We start from the raw sequence: 17,150 nt of genomic DNA, 5'->3' as shown, positions 1-17,150 counted from the left end.
TAGATGTGGATCCTGCTCCAAAGGATCTCACCCCTAGCAGGAAGGACAGATGGAATTCGCTAGATTAAGGGACAGAATAAGGACATACAGTGATAAAAGTCACAGAGGAAACATGCCAAGGGGGGAAACAGAAATCCACAGGAGGATGAGGTGATCAGAGAGGGCTTCCTGAAGGAGGAGGCATTTAAGCAGACAATGTAGGGCAAGAAAGAGCCAGCCAAGGGCAGAGCAGGAGGAATACTATCCCAGGCAGGGGGAAAGATGCATGCAGAGTCTGGAGGGAAAAGAAAATCTTGACATGTTCTGGGCTTGTGCTTCTCAACTGTGGGTAACTCTGTCCCACAAGTGTCTGGAGTCATTTTAGTTGTCAAAACCATAGTTGCCATTTTATCCAAACACTAATATTGATGATCCAAGTGGCCACAGGCCTGAGGTTGCAAAAGCACTGGGACGTCAGTGCTTTGAGAACTGTACACTAAGCCCAACCCCACTGCACGTCCACGAGGGTAAACCATCATCCTGGTTTGTGCCAGGACCACCCTGGCTTTAGCACTGAAGGTCCCATACCCTGGGAAACCCCTCAGTCCTGGGCAAACTGACCAAGTCACTTAGTCACTGAATGCCACCTGCCCATGGCCTGCTCCCAAGGGGCGTGGCTCCTGTGTGGCTGGGAGCAACTCTCTGAAGCAGGGGTGACTGTGAGCTGTCCCAGCCAAGGTCAAGGGAGCTGGGGAGGGGTGCACTGGCCCAGGAAAGAGCATCTGGGTGGGCATCAGTGCCTTCTACACAGCCCCCTGACCCACCCACCCAAACCCATCCTCCACGTAGCAGCTGCCGTGATCCTCCCCAAGTGCCCATCTGCTGATGCCCTTCCCCTTCTGTGTTACCACCTGGGAATCCTCCCCGCGGCTCCACAGTGCCTCTGGGATGAGGTCCGACTATGGCTCCCCAGTGCCTCTGGGATAAAGCGCGGAGGTCTTACAGTGGAATAAAAGCCTTCCAGGATGGAAGCTCCCCACCCAGCTTCCCATTCCCTAGGTCCCACTGCTCGTCATTGCCTGTCTTCCACTCTCCTCGGGAGCTGCTCTGAGCTGTTTGTGATTCTGTTCATGTACTAGGCTAAGTCCTGTCCCCAAGCCTTTGCCCTGGCTGCTGCTTTGTCTCGGAATCCCTCTCTCTTCCACTGGTTATCACTCAGGCCTCGGTGTATCATTAACATTAGGAGGACAGACTGTGGAGCCAGACAGCCAGGCTTTAGATTGTAACTTTACAGCTTACTGGTTGTGTGACCTTGGACACATTCCTTAACCTTGCTTAGCCCCACTTTCCTCATCCCTAATATAGAGATGATGATATGAGGATTAAATGAATGAATACATTGAAGTCATCAGAAGAGTAATAGGCACATAGCAGATGCTTCATAAACATCAGCTATATATTTTCACTGTTAATATGTTTCAAGACTCAGATCAGGCACCTCTTCCTTCAGGAAGCCTTCTCTGATTTCCCCTCTCCCTAATGGGCTTACACACTCCTTTCTGTACTTTAATGGAATTAAAGGTCCACTTCGGGGCCTGTCTCCCCCATTACACCATGCTCTGTTCCAGGGACAGGGACTATGGTTTTATTTCCACCTTCCTAGTGCCTAACACAAGGCTGGGCACAGACAACCCGCCCTGAATATCTTTTAACTGGAAAAATGAGCAATCAGACAGCCTTCCTACTCAGCGCCTCTGATATCTGCAGGAGATTGCTAAGTAGAGAAAGGTGGTTAGGGGGCACTTGACTGTGGACCAGCTGAGAACCACCGTTTAGCCTGGAGTGGGAAGGGAGGGGAAGGCTGGGAGCATGAGACCCCACCGTCCCCATCAGCCAGAGAAGTGCTGCTTTTCTTTGTATCATCTTTTATCATCCCAAATAAGAATCTGATTCATAAAGAGGTCTACCTTTCTGACTGAAAGTCACGGAGACTGTGGTTGACAAGACTGGAGAGCTGAGGAACACCAGTCCTCCGACCCTGAAAGGCCTCATGTTCCCCTGGAAACAGCTTGAACTTGGAGTCAAAGGCTACCATTTTTCTGAATCTGTTCTGCTGCATATAAGTCCCATAAAGCATTTAGCAAAAGAGGGTCCCATGGGCAAACAGCGTGGGTGTTATCAGACCCCTGGGAATTCAGTGTGTAGTTAGCACAGCTCAGGCTCTGAGAAGTCCTGCAGTGAAGCGGTCAGTTTTACCATATGCACTTCCCAAGTTCCCGGATGTGGCTGATGCGGAATCCCTGCAGCACCTGTTAACCCTCGAGGGCCTTGTCCTCCCTGACGGCAGGGAGGCTGGATGCGGCTGCTCGTGGCCTCGGGGCTCGCTGTGGGTGCTGGGCAGGGTGGGTGGGGCAGCAGCTGGAGGAACAGAGGCCCCTTCCTTCCTCAGAAAGGCTACCACGAGATCCGGGAGCTGCGGCTCTTCCACTTCACCAGCTGGCCTGACCACGGCGTCCCCTGCTACGCCACCGGCCTCCTGGGCTTTGTCCGCCAGGTCAAGTTCCTCAACCCCCCGGAAGCCGGGCCCATTGTGGTTCACTGCAGGTAAGTGAAAGGCCCCGCACCAAGCAGGGAGGCCCCTGCCGCTCTGCTGTCTCGGTGAGGGGGGTGGTCCGGTGGCCTTCGTTCTTTGCTCTAAGTGCACCCTGCCTGTGTCTCCTCTGCCCAGCCCTTTCTGATGAGACCAGGGTCCTGAGGTCTGAACCACAGTAATAGCAGCAATAGCAGTTGTTACCGTTGCTTTTGCCCTGAGGGCACGGACTTGGCACCTGCTGCACATGCACTTCACCCATGTCACTTCATTTACTTCTCACCCAACCTTGAGAGGTGGCCGTTGCTATCATTCCCATTTTACAGATGAGAAAACCAAGGCACTGAGAAGGCAGATGCTTTGTTCAGGTCGCATAGGTATGACATGGCAGAACCAGGGTATTAAACATGATTTTTCCCCAGATGCTCCCCCTCAGCTCCTTGGTATGGTGGTGGGGTGCCCCCTGGAAGTATGCTTTTCTTCATTTCTGTTATTTTAAAAATCAGTTGCTGGCCTACAGGATCCTTCATAGAGAGAAAATGGACAGTGTCAGGTTTTACCTTATTATGGAAAAGGGATATTTTCAGCCGTGACCCAGAAAGTCACATTGGGAATGACAGGCACGTCTTAGAATCCTCCTGGGTGGAGGTGCAGTGTCATGTCAAGGACATTCGGAGTCAGAGGAGGGCGGATGTCCGGACCCGAAGGCCAGCATGCTCGCTCCCTCCCTCCCAGCGCCTCTCTTTCCCAGTGTGACCTTGGACCCAGTCCATCTTTACAGACCCTGTATGCTCTTAACTGCATGCAGGTTATTTCTGCCCTGACAGTGTCCACGTCACTCAAGGTCTTGAGCCAAATCAAGGAGAGACAGCATGGGCTATGGCTTTCTCAGAGGCCCTGTCTCAGGCAGTGTCTGTGTGCCTTCATCACAACAGCAGAGTGTGAATCGGAAACCCCATTTTGCAGATGAGGCCACTGAGGATTCGGTGGGCATACTGATCACCCTCTGCACTCTAAGCGTTCCACACATATCTCTGCTTTACATCTCATGACAATCCAAGGGCAGTAAAATGTTCACCCTCAATGATTGGATGGTATCATTGACTCAATGGACATGAATTTGAGCAAGATCCGGGAGACAGTGACAGACAGAAAAGCCTGGTGTGCTGCAGTCCATGGGGTCACAAAGAGTCAGACACAAGTGGGCACCTGAACAAGCCCCATATCCCAGAGAGCAGCCAGAGCAGGCATAAGGAAGAAAGGGAGACAGTGGCAAGTGTTTATCAGGCCCTCCTTGCATGATGCCCCATGTCTGTGTCTCCATAGCAACTCACCCCGTCACACCTGAGCAGAGTGGTACCCAGTCCCAAGGCTGTCCTGAAGATTAGATGGGTTGGCCAATGTATACTATTTGGGTTTCCTTCGTGGGTCAGATGGTAAAAAATCTGCCTACAGTGGAGGAGACCTAGGTTCGATCCCTGGGTTGGGAAGATCCCCTGGAGAAGGAAATGGCTATCCACTCCAGTATACTTGCCTGGAAAATTCCACGGACAGAGGAGCCTGGTGGGCTAGAGTCCATGGGGTCACAAAGAGTAGGACACAACTGAGCGACTAACACTCACTGAGTGATACATTATGTACCTAAGAGAATTCCAGACATACAGTGGGCACTTAAAAATAGTACTCTTCTCTGCGTCTCAATGCTGTCCCCTCCCTAGACTGTTAATCCTTCAGGGAAAGAACCATGTCTGACTCATCTTTACATCCTCACTCCTGAGCCCAGCATCCCGTGCTCAATAAATATTTGTTGACTAGAAGTAGCAACCGTTTATGAGAAATGGCTCTGTAGCCAGGCACAGGGCGAAGCAATTTGCACACGTTGTGCTTTATCAACATAATTTCATGCAATTTACATGTATTGTGCTATTAATGCTGTTATTATCAGCCTCATTCTATGGATGAGAGTATTGAAACCCAGAGAGATTAAGTCACTTACTCAAGGTCACACAGCTAGTAAGTGGTCAAGTCAGGGTTTGATCCCGAGGGTCTGACCCCAGGTAGTAAGCGCCTAATTGCTATGTGAAGCTGAAATAAACCAATCAGTCCTCCCAAGCATCCCGTAGGAAGGAGTGTTATATGTGAAAAAACTGAGGCTCACAGAAATCAGGCAGCTTGTTCAAAAGAGAGAGCGGAGGCTCAGTTTAATCACTTGCTCAGGGTCTCCTGGCAATGCTGGGATTCTGTCTGAATCCCAGACAGAGCGTCCTGCCTGTCTGCAGGGTCCTCGGGGACAGAGCTGGCCCCACCCCAGGGTCCCTAACTCAGACCCCGTCCCTTCTTGCAGTGCTGGAGCCGGGAGGACCGGCTGCTTCATCGCCATCGACACCATGCTCGACATGGCTGAGAACGAAGGGGTAGTGGACATCTTCAACTGCGTGCGCGAGCTCCGGGCCCAGAGGGTCAACCTGGTGCAGACGGAGGTGAGTCCCGGATCGGAGTCTGGCCTGGCCACCTGCAGCCCCGGCCGAGGAGGGGCTGGGGGTGGAGGCATGCGGGCATGGAGAAGCGGGAGGCGCTGGATCCGTGGCTGGCTATGGTGAGACCATCACAGAAGCTAGGACAACCCTGCCAGCCTGAGGTCCCCCAGGTCAGGGACTCCCACCAGTGAGGATGGTGCTGGGGGCCCCATCTCTGAGGGCATCTAAGCAGTGACTGAGTGGCACGTTTCAGGTATTCTCTGAATAGGGTCCCTGCCTTGGGTGAAGGAGAAGAGAGAGAAGGACAGGACTGGCATTGACTGAATGCTTCCTGTGTGCAGAGGATCGAGTGAGGCCATGCAGGAATGGCTCACTCGGTAAAGTTACTGAGTTCCCGAGCCAGGCTTCAGGGACTCCGAGAGAGAGAACGCACAACCCCTGCCCGCAAGGGAGAGGCAGGCCTCCAGGCGTCCAGATGGAGAGCCCCAGATGTGAGGGACAGGGAAGGGGTTCATCTTTATTGCCGAGCTCCTGCTTTGTGCCAGGCATCACCCTGGGTCCTCTGTATTCAGGGTATTGTTTCTGCTCCTTACAACAACCCTCAGGGGTAGCTCCTGCTAGTACCCCCATTTTATAGATGAAGAAACTGGGAAATGGTGTTCCCAAAGCTTGACATAGCCTCACAGTGGTAGGACTTGGGACCAGGTGACGTCAAGGCCCACGTGCTTCCCCCTGAACCGCACTGTCTCCCTAGGAAGCCTTTTCTGCCTACCCCACTCCTGGAAGCCCTGGTCTCCCCATCTTCTGGTTCTAATGCGGCTGTAGGTGCCCGGGCGGTAGAACTGGGGCAGATAGAGAGCTGCATCCATCATCAGCCTGCAGGGAGAAATCCCCCACGGCCCTGGGCCTGGCTGGTCACCGCTGGCTCTGCAGGCAGTCCCCTCACTTACAGGCTGTTAGACCCTAGGACCCTGCTGTGGGCTCCGAGCCAGCTCCCACAGGCCAGGCTGCAGGCTTCTTGGCGAGGCTGCTAAAGCCGAGAGGCTGCTTTATCTGTTCTGAGGTTCGTGCACATGGAAGGCAGTCTGCTGCCTGGCCTTAGATGAATCATGGTCTTTGCTGTCAGGTGGAGGAGACAGACGTTCTAATAGGAGCATCATGATGCCTCTGGTAAACATTTCATATAAAGAGATGGGCTAGTTCTGCAGAATAGTCACTCAACAAATGTTTGTTAGGGGCCTGAAAGTAACAGCACCAGCTTCTGCCTGGTAGGCTTGGAGCAGACTCTCCCGAGGGAAAGAGACCTTGAAGGCATAGAGAAGGGGGATGGTGTCCAGGAGGATTGGGGCAGGTGCAAAGAGCTGGGCTTGCAGAAGAAGGGTGACCCATGCTTCCAGAGCAGAGCCTGAGACCAAGAGAGGAGGGCCAGTGGTCTACCTGGGGGCTGATCCCAAGACTCACTGGTTGGCGAGTGGGGAACTGAAAGAAGGGCTCGTTAACACTGGGAAGGTATTTTACAAGCTGTTTGACCCTTTGGACAGCTGGAGCCCAGTTCTGCCGGGGGAACTCTGAGGTGGTGAGGAGCAGCTCTTCAGGTCTCCCACCCAAGAGACAGAGAACACAGGCGTTCACCCCCAAGTCTCCACCTGGCATTGCTTGAGGCCTCCTCCCCAGGGCAGGAACTACTCAGGCCTGCTGGCTCGCCCTGTACACAGCCCAGGTGTGCCCTCCAGGGCCAGAAATAAAGGCCCTCGGCCTGAACCTCGGAGGATTTGCAGTGAGCAGCCTTCAGCAGGGAGAGCTGAAAGCTGATGGGCCACGGGCTGGACACCATTAGCCCCTTTCCGGAAGTTCCTGATTCTTATTAATGACTCTGCTGTTCAGTCTTACACAGGGAGCAAAACTCAGCTCAGCTCAGACAGCTACCAAGAAACACAGCTACTTGGCCTTTTAGGTCGTAGGGTAGAAAGCAGTGATTCTGCAGCATGAATCACGCCCACCCTTCAGAGGCAGTCCACCCTTCAGGGATGGACTATGGGCAGCAAGCTCCAGGCCCTCCTTCTCCCCTGGTACCCTGACTCTCCCCGCTCAACCTGGCAGGAACAGTACGTGTTCGTGCACGACGCCATCCTGGAAGCGTGTCTCTGCGGCAACACGGCCATCCCGGTGTGCGAGTTCCGCTCCCTCTATTACAACATCAGCAGGCTGGACCCCCAGACCAACTCCAGCCAGATCAAAGACGAATTTCAGGTACGAGCACATCCCAGACTCCGTGACCCAGCCAGCCTCAGTGTCGCCAAGCACAGTCCCGGGGCTTCCCTTGCAGGAATGGCTGTGTCTGTATCCTTCCAGTGTCAGCCCCTGAGAAGGAATTTCAGAACAGAAAGTGCACAGCCATGAGCAACTACCCCCCGGTCAGTCACTCAGTGACTGCTGACACCCGGGTCTTGTTTTCTTTTTTTTAATAAAAAAACACTCTGTTCTGGAACTCAGGTCTTACTTGAGGTTGTGGGTGGAGACAAGTTTATACACACAGGTGTGAATTTCATGCTCTTTCATCCCTGGAAGGACTCAGGTTGTCTCAATATTTCTGTACAATTGGAACGTGTCCTTGATCCTCACAATTCAAAAGTGGGGTCTCAAGACGAGCGACACCAGCTTCACCTGGGAGCTTGTTAGAGACGCAGAATCTTGGGTCCCACCAGACCCGACTGAACGAGAGTCTGTGATTTAACAATATCTCCGGGTGATTCGGATGCACATTAAACTTTGCAAAGCATCATCTGAGGGCACAGCTCAGACAGAGCAGATCTGCCCCTTGGAGCCCAGAATGGTGACAGCTTTGGTCTGGAGGCCTGGACTTGAATCACTGAGTGAGCCAAAACCAGAGTCCAGCCCATTGTCCCGAGGTCAGTGTAAGGTCTTATCTGGGCAACAGGAGCTGAGGACAGGCAGGGGGAACAGGGACACTTCAGGACTAAAGGGGCCAATGCGGGTCCATGGTCCCATGGGCAGATACCCCAGCCGGGTCAATGCCTAGTGCTACTTCCAACAAATAGACTTTGTTGATTCCAAGTGGAGACTGAGCACTGAACGGGGGAAGGATGGAGCACTCGGACCCCTGATGCTACACAGAGATCTCGCCTGTTGCTTGGGGCCGTTTAGTTCTGGTCCCATACTTGCTGGACTTACTCTGCCAAACACAAGCCCTGAAACTTTGTACACATGCTGGAGGTCCCTCCCAGGGGGTCCCTCACCAATCCTGGGCAACTCTTCTAAGCATCCTTCCATTCTCACACATTCTGCCTCCTGGGCATGCTGGCACAATCCCTCCCCTCAGTCTGTGACACTTCAAGTGAGGCTTAAAAGTCATTACGGGATTCCCTACCCCCATTTCCCACCTTGTGACCTCTGTTCCATGCAGGATGGCTGAGAGGAGTAACTTAGGTCAAATGATGGGCAGGTGTTCAGAGACTGGGTCTGAGCCCCCACGATGGTATGCCATCCCTGCAATTTTGGCCCTGCGGAGGTGTCCTCCAGCCCCTGGCAGAGGCTCTCAGCCCCCAGGGCCCAGATCAGCGAGCAGGAGATGACAACGTCACCAAGGACGAGAACAGTCCTGCGAAAGGGTTTGGAGGGCAGGCTTGGACGATGGATGGAGGGAGGTCAGGCTGAGTTTGTTCAAGGGAGACTGTCTAAGCCATGCCTGCCGACCTGCTTTGCACCCCTCAGACCCTCAACATCGTGACTCCTCGCGTCCGGCCCGAGGACTGCAGCATCGGACTGCTGCCCCGGAACCATGATAAGAATCGGAGCATGGACGTCCTGCCGCTGGACCGCTGCCTGCCCTTCCTCATCTCGGTGGATGGAGAATCCAGCAACTACATCAACGCAGCACTGATGGACGTGAGTTGAGCCCTGCTGGGGAAAGCTCCTGGCTGGCATTCCCAGGAAAAGCTTCTTCCGGAGGGGGAGGCAACTGCAGCCCAGGAGGATGGGCCCTGGCCGCCCCCCTTCCCCCCACTCCTCCCCCAACCCCGACTCCAGTGAGCCTCTCCTTCTGATCTTGTTGGTCCCAAAGACATTTCTTCCCCTGAAGGCTCTGGTACAAAGCTGTATCTAAGCACTGTGCTTTTAGCTGCTTTGCATTTATAAAGATCCTGGAAAGAATAGATCAAAAGCTTAAAGTGAGTCCCATGGCATGACAGTGAGGCTACAGACCTGACCGGTCCCCCTTCCTGCTACCTACAAGCTGACTGTCAGCCTGAAGTTCAGTTCAGGAAACATTGTGCATGCCAGCCAGGTTCCTACTGTTCCATTAGCGGCACTGCCTCCCACTTTCTCAGCATCAAGTCCAAGAAGGCCACACCCACCCTGGCCTGGTTGGGATTAGGGTGTCATGTTCCTCCCCGAGAGGGTCCATGCTCCTGACTCGGACACTTCTCTCCTGGGTCCTCCAGCTACTTCCAGTCATCACCCCTCCAATTCTGGATGTAGAGATGTTTGCAGCGGGAAGGAAGCATGTATCATCTGGTCTCATCCACACACTTTCCAGCAAAGGAAACTGAGGCCAGAGAGAGACTCGCTCAAAGACTCACAGAGCACCAGTCGCAAAGCCGGAACCTAGGACTTCTACCTTATATTTTATTTATTTATTTATTCTATCTTACATTTTAGAATTTATTCCTTGAGCCTCCCCTCAGTTTGCTTGATCCAGTAAGACACAGACATCTTGCCTCCCAAGATTCTAGACCAAGAACAACATAAGCCTTCCAGGTCCTTCACCCCATCTATGCCTGAAATCAAGTCCATCCAGCTCACATGAACCTCCATCTTACCTAGAACAGGAAGGAACATGGGATACTTTCTCCTGCGGTCAAGGCCAACCAACTCTCTGACCCCCTGATTCTCTGGAACTTTCTCCCCAAGCATCCTAAGTGTTGGACGGAGAGGGGGTGACTAGAAGTCTGTGCCTGTCTCACCTCTAGGGGGGCCTTCCCTGGCCTCTGCCCACAGGGTGCCCAAGTCCTCCATGGAAACCTGGCTCTGGGTCCAGAAGCAAGGAGTCTTGCTTGCTTGATCAGATGAAACAGATGTATGTGGAGGGAAGACCTCTGGCTTTAGCTTGGAGTCTTCCGAGATCAGTGTATGCATGTATGTGTATGTGGGTGCGTGTGTGTGTGCACGGGCACACGTGTGCATATGTGGTGAGAGATGGGGTCAGGGTGCACCCACACTTCTAAGCTTTTCCCAGCTTTGTATCCCACTTGTGCCAACTCCCCCTCCCTGCCTTCCTCTTCCAAGGATCAAGCACGCTCCTGGCCTCTGCTTAGTAGGTTAGATGCCGCCTGGAGTCAAATGCCTTCTGCCAGACTCTGATGCTGATTGTATTCTCTTTGTCCACAGGGCATTTCTCTTGTGAGCCATCACTGGGGTCTTTGCCTTTCTTACAGGAAAAAAAAGTCCTTATCTGTATTCTAGCACAGTCTGTGCATTATCTGGTAACCATGGCAGCTTTGCTCCTAGCAGAAAAATATGAAGTCCTCTGGGTTAATTTTTAATGTTTCCCCTGGTAAAGGATGATGTTATCCATGAAATGGATTGCCGGCTGATCCCCGAAACCCGGCAGAAGCACGGATCTCGAACATATTTTCAGATAAGGCTTTGTCAGGCGTGCTGGCCTAATAGAGCGTTTATCACAGAGACAGGGAGAAAGGGAAGAAAACTAACAGTCAGTGAGTGTTAGTGCAGTGAGTGCAGCATGTCAGACCCCGGACGTAGACTGTCTCGTCCTGTATTTGCATGTGATTGTGCCTGTTTTTCCAGATGACGTAGTGAAGGTTAGAGAATTTCCATGACTATCTTCAGGTCAGCTAGCTCAGAAAGGGTGGAGCCAGGGGTCTGAACCCCAAGACTTTTGCCTCTCAAAGCCTAGATTCTTTCTCATGTCTCAAAATGTCTGTAGACCAGCTGTCTGCGGCTGGAGTCTGGCTTTGGGGAAAACTCCGTATTCAGTTCTCCTAGATTCAGTTCTCCTAGACCCACTGGTAGGAGAAGGCCCTTGGGGATAAGACCCCATAGTGCATCTGTGGCATCCACAGTTTCAAGGCATTTTCTTTGCTACCAGGACACCTGGAGATGACAGAACAATAGCAAGTGCTTTAAGTATCCTATTTGGCAGAGTTTTTTGCCAGAGATTTTTTTCCTGGTTAAAATGTGCAAACTCTTTCCCTCGCCATCCTCCTGCTGGTTTGTAACTCCACTAAAAACAGTCACAAACCATGGTTCAAGAAAACTTGCTGAGAATATGGGTTACTTCTCAGGTTTTACAAACCATTAATCAAGCAGGGACACTCCCCAATCTTTTCAAACACCTTCTTACAGATACTGCAATAAATAGCACCCAGGTAAAGCTTCAGATGTAGTCCAGACTCACACAGACTGTTTTCTCTGGGCCTCAGTTCCCCACCTGTAACTCAGGATTGAGTTTATTCAGTTGTTTCTGGACCTGTACTGGGCATCTCGTGTGTTGGCCACAATACTAAAGCCAAGGATGAAGAACCAAGTGAAGGATTTTCCCGCCCTGTCGGCAGTCTCATAGCTGGCTCATTGCTGCTCTTTTCATCTGCATATCTTTTCAGCCTGCACCACAGTCACGCCTTTGGAGTTATGAATCCCATCTTCCAGTTGAGGAACCTGAGATCTGGAGAGATCTAATAGCTTGCCCATGCACAGCACTGATTTTAAAAAGTCACTCTATAAATGTGCTTGAATGAATGAATGGCTGGCTGGATAAATGGATGAATGGCTGGTTTATAATGTGCAACTGGCAAAGCTGGGTTTGAACCTGGTCTGCCTGATTCTAAAACCCGGGCACCTTCACTGCCCCATTGGCTCACAGGACACCATGCCCACCTTCCACCAGGCCACCTCAGCCCTCATTCCAGCCTTGGGCAGAAATGAGCCTCTTGAACCATAAGCCCCTTCAGGAGGCTCTGGACTGAGCCACCCTTCCCTCCAGCATTGTGGGCACAGGGGCACAAAATACCCCTTTTATCCCAGGAAGTGTCTTGGCCAGCAGAACAAATATGCATCCAGGATCTTTCATATTGTAATGGTGATTCTTTGCTGAGCTCCAAGACATAAATAATTTATTTGGATAATCCCCCTCCCAAGTGACACCTTGCCAATGAAATGTCTGAGTTGGGAGGAGAATGAGTTCATTACGAGAAGGTCCCCTTTGCCACTGGGGCACCCAGAGATAAGAACAGGCGGGGGCTTTTTGTCATCTCTGGCAGACTCAGGGGCCTCTGGCAGCCTCCTGGGCCGCCTCCTCGTCAGAACATTGCTGACGGGTGTATATTTCACGAGGCCTGTATCGTTCTTCTCAGAGCCACAAGCAGCCTGCCGCCTTCGTGGTCACGCAGCACCCTCTCCCCAACACCGTGGCGGACTTCTGGAGGCTGGTGTTCGATTATAACTGCTCCTCCGTGGTGATGCTGAATGAGCTGGATACTGCCCAGGTAAGAGGAGGCCCGGCCTGGCCCTGGGTGCTCAGGCTGTGAGGGCAGCCGTGCCCGAGGATTGGAGGGACAGCCCTCTGCTGCCTCTGCCCAGCCCAGGTGCCTCCGGTGGTCACTGTCTGGCAGGGAGCACCAAGCCAGTCCGTTCGACTTCTGGCAGAGGCTGGGGATCCCCTGCCAGGCACCCCCACTTCCAGCAGTGGCTCCCCCTGCCTATGGGCTTTGTCCAGCCCCCAGGCTTCCCAGGACCAGACTCTGTGGCTCCACCCTCCCAGGCGCCGGTTCGAACCTTGCTCCACATCACGCAGAGCTCACAGACAGGGCTGCCCCCTCCCGCAGCCCTGACCACCTCCAGGCCTGCAGACCAGCTGGCTCCTGCCGCAGTCAACCACTGCCCTGCTCTCCAATGCGGCCTGACAGGGTGGGGGCTTGGACCATGGACCCTGTGCCCCCTGCCCACCCCACCGAGGCCTGGCTCTGTCCTGGGTGACCCCTGTGTCCAGCAGCCTCCGCGCCTTCGCTCCCCTGAGTGTGTCAGCTGTGAGCCCCGCGTGCCTCCAGCACACACCCGTACTCGGGACATCAGACACGGGCCGTGGGCAGCTGCTGGGGCTCACACCCAATGGCAGAGCAGCCATTTCTGGTGGAGGCGGTGATGATGGCCTTTGAGGGTTTTCAAAAGCAATCCCATCCCCTTCCTCTTGTCTCCAAAGAGCCCAGAGTAACTCAGAGGGCTCCCTGTGAGCACTCACCTCGGGCAGGCCCGGTGTGGGGAGAGGAGACAAACGGGCCTGCGCTGTGGTCTCAGCCCTCCAGGAGCTCACAGTCCCGCGCAGAGACAGATGAGCAAACCCCACCCCCGGGAGGCAGCACTCTAATAGAGGTCAGCCGCCTCGTGCCGTGCTGGCCGGGAACGGGCAGCAATTAATTCTGCCCAGAGGGTGAGGGAAGACTTCAGAAGGAAGGTGACTTTGGCCTTGAAGAGGCAGCAGAGATCCGGCGTGTGGGGGATGAAGTCGCCGGGAAAGGGTGTTCCGAGCAGCGGGACAGCAAGGGCAAAGGCCTGGTGGGGTCACCGTGTCCGCTCGTCTGCAGGATGGCTTTGGGGGCGGCCTGGCGGGGCAGGGGGGTATGTCAGGAGGAGAAGAGGGTGGTGATGCTGAAAAATATAGCCAGGCCAGCTTGCAGAGGGCTGCCCTTACAGTGGGGGTCTTGGCCTGCAGCATGGTAAACATCAGACTTCTACTCCGTAAGCAATAGCATCCTTTCTGAGAATGGAAGTTTTCATGCATGCCCAAACTTAGAAACAGGTATGATCCAGTGAAGCAGGGGTGGGGTCGGGAGCCCACCCACACCAGTCTTTGTGCCCAATCAGGAAAGCTGGCCACTCTGGCGCTTTTGTGGAGCGCCTGGTCTGCCTGGGAGCACGAATGGAAAGTCCTTGCTGTGCCGGGAGGGGAGAGACTGCAGAGTTTAAGCTGGCGCGGGGTGGAGGCAGAACTCCGGTTAGAAAACAGGACCTGGGGAAACCTGGAGACCAGGAGACTGGGGAGGAGATGGTTGTAAACGTGCAGAAGATGCTGGGGTTGACCTGCACTGAGGAGGTGGCTGGGAGGAGGCAGGAGAATTAGGGGTGGATGTGGAGAGGTTTCCAGGGTTGAGGTCTACAGGTTTAGGGAGCCATTGGGTGAGAGAGAGAAATGAGAAGTCATGGATGGTGACAGGGGTTCTAGTGTGGGCCTCAGGCCTCTGGGATGCGACTGGCCATGATGGGGAAGGTGGGAAGGAGTGGGAGAGGCAGCAGGAAGTTTGGGAAGGTAGGAAGGGGAGCTGATTACAACTGAAGAGTTAGGGGTGTCAGTCATTCATACAGTCAAAAATTCACTTATAATTTTTGGTCAGTCCTGCAAGTACAGGGTTCCTCTGTGATGCAGCTCCTCTGTCTTCACGGTTACTCCATATCCTTGGTTACTCTGTATCCGAGGTTCCTCCATATCTGCGATTCCCCATGGATTCAACCAACTGTGGATCCTTTGTGTGCGTGCTCAGTCGTCTCTGACTCTTTGCGACCCTATGGACTGTAGATCCTGTAGCACCATGTTATTTACTGGTGAAAAAAAATCTGCATAAAAATGGACCCGCGCTGTCCAGACCTGTGTTGCCCAAGGGTCAACTGTAGTAGGGGACAGAGTTGAGCACATCTTGGGACGTGCATGTGGGAGTCGTTCATTCAGCATCCATCCGTTCCTTCCACATCTGTCGAGTAGCTGCTCTTTGCCAGAAGCTACTCTCGGTGCTTGGATTAACGTGACAGAGAAAGCAAAACAGAAAATGCCCATCTCTTGTGCAACTTGTATTCTAAAGCAGGGGAGACAGTAAAGAGCAAGCACTCTGTAATGGCCTTAATTATGTGTTACAGGTAACAAGTGTGTGGAAAAGGAAGATAAGAGGGCAGGGATGAGGCTGGTTTGGGGCACGGGCTGCACCTGTAATTGGGTGATGAAGGTGGGCTGCACTGAGAAGGTCAGAGCTGAGCACAGAAGCTCGAGGAGGTACAAGAATGCACCCCGTCCCGTCTCAGGAAAGAGCATCCCAAGCAGGGGGACGACCCGCAGCAGGGGTGTGTGGTGGAGGGGCAGACCAAGGCCGCTGCGACAGGGGCAGGGCAGCAGCCGGTGCCAGACGCAGCAGGGCCAGGTCCAGGGGGCCTTGGCGGGGTGGGGCCACAGGAAGGACTTGTGAGTTTTCTCTGAGAAGAATGGGAAGCCATCGACAGGTCCTGAGCGGAGGAGGGACCTGAAAAAGTAATTTGACTTTTTAATACAGCTTCCCTCTGGCTACTGTGTTGAAAGTTGCCAGAAACGGGGAGAGTGGCGGCTAAGAGTGGAAGCAGAGAAGACAGAGAGGAGGCCCCTGCAGTATTCCAGGTGACAGGTGATGCTGGCTTGAGCCTGGGTGGTAGCAACGGAGTGGATTCTGGGTATATCCTGAAGGTAAACCCAACAAAGTATCCTGCTGGATTGAACAGGAAATGTGAGAAAGAGAGGAAGCAAGGATGACTCCACAGTTTAGGACCCAAAGGATGGAAGGTCTGGATCTGAGATAAGCATGATATATGACAGAGTCCCATAAAACAAAGACCCCTGCAGAGTTCCAAAGTCAGAAGGCATCGCCACCCTATTCCTTTGCCTAAAAAAGTGAAACATGAACCCATGAGGGAAGCAGAACCCTTTTTCCAACACTTCTTTTTGCAAAACCAGAGCTCAGGCACAGAGGAGGAGTTTCAAAGAACCTCACTTTGGGATATATAAGAAAGCAAGAGGGTTGAGGTCACTGGCTATAGGACCCCCTTGTTCAAGGGTGGCTCTCAAGTGCGTGAAGATCTCTCAGCCCCAGCTGTCGGTGCGGGCTTTGAGAGCTGAGCCTCTAAATGCACAGACATCAGGCTCAGAAGTGCCCTGAGGTTGGCTGCCATATGCAGCTGGCAAGCCTCCTCTGAAATCAGCAGATGAATGGAGCACTTATTGATATAAATATCATCACCACAACAGCTGGGCGCCTTGCGAAAATAAACAATGACACAGCGTGAGCGTCAGAAAAGCTGCCCTCGGCACCTGGTGGGGCGGTGCTTTGAAGTGGCATCCATGGTTGTCGCCAGCGTGCCCACACCGAAGCAGCCAACGCTGTGGCCAGTCCGGCAACAAGGACAGGTCTGCCACGGGTCCCGAGCACTGTTAGATCACTCCCGAGAGGACCAGTGCCACATCTTGTGGTTTGACTGGGGACCAACTGGTAAGGGCATGTGTTGCTGACTCTCTGTAATTTGTAGTAAAATAAGGTAGCGCAGAGGATGAGATTCCCAAGTGCTTTATTTTCTTGCACCACTGGTCAAATCTGTCTGCTTGCGCTCAGAATCCTATACCACAGCATTTAGCCAGCCGCTCCCAGCCACAGATATCTTTCCATTCTCCATAGTGGCTGCTGTTCAAAGATAATTATGAGCAGTGGGGGCTTGAGATAAAGACTCCCAAAGCAATTTCATTGACCTTAGATTTTTTTTTTTTTAAGTTCTTTGGGACTCCAAAGGGCTGTGGTCAGATGTCTGGCAATATCTTAACCACAACATCCAGCGACTGATGCTGTGGTTTCTGATGGGCAGGTCATGAAGAACCTCTTCAATCACACCCAGTACATTGACAAGATCTCTTCCATCTTTGTGGGCTCTACAGTTAGACCAGAGTCCATGGGGAGCAGACACCAGAGACATGCCCTCTTCATGGCCAGGCCACACCCACCATGTGGTTCAGAAAGCTCAGGAAATCCTTAGTGCCCCACTGTGGGCAGGTTCCGTGTGGTAGGCAGACTGTTGGCCCCCCACATCCAAATCCCTAAATGTGTGAACATGTTATCTTACATGGTAAGCAGGACTTTGCAGATGTAGTGAAGTTAAGGATCCTGAAATACATGGATTGTCCTGGGTTATCCTGGGATATCCAGGTGGGTCTGCTGTTAGAATCTTTCAGGAGGCAGGAGGATAAGAGTCAGGAACAGATCATGATGATGGGAGCAGGAATTGGAGTA

At 53.0% G+C, this 17,150-nt stretch overlaps 1 protein-coding gene across 1 annotated transcript in view; it reads left to right on the top strand.

Moving 5' to 3' along the window:
- Positions 1–17,150, top strand: part of PTPRT (protein tyrosine phosphatase receptor type T) — a 787,366-nt gene that overhangs the window by 746,439 nt on the left and 23,777 nt on the right. The window contains exons 23-27 of the mRNA XM_061125699.1: positions 2,429–2,583; positions 4,914–5,049; positions 7,147–7,296; positions 8,779–8,952; positions 12,438–12,569. Coding sequence (XP_060981682.1) covers positions 2,429–2,583; positions 4,914–5,049; positions 7,147–7,296; positions 8,779–8,952; positions 12,438–12,569 — 747 coding nt within the window. The remainder of the gene's footprint in view (positions 1–2,428; positions 2,584–4,913; positions 5,050–7,146; positions 7,297–8,778; positions 8,953–12,437; positions 12,570–17,150) is intronic.

The sequence above is a fragment of the Dama dama genome, chromosome 23 (genome assembly GCF_033118175.1).
Source record: "Dama dama isolate Ldn47 chromosome 23, ASM3311817v1, whole genome shotgun sequence".
Classification (NCBI taxonomy): Eukaryota; Metazoa; Chordata; class Mammalia; order Artiodactyla; family Cervidae; genus Dama; species Dama dama.
This window is presented reverse-complemented; position numbering and strand designations above follow the sequence as displayed.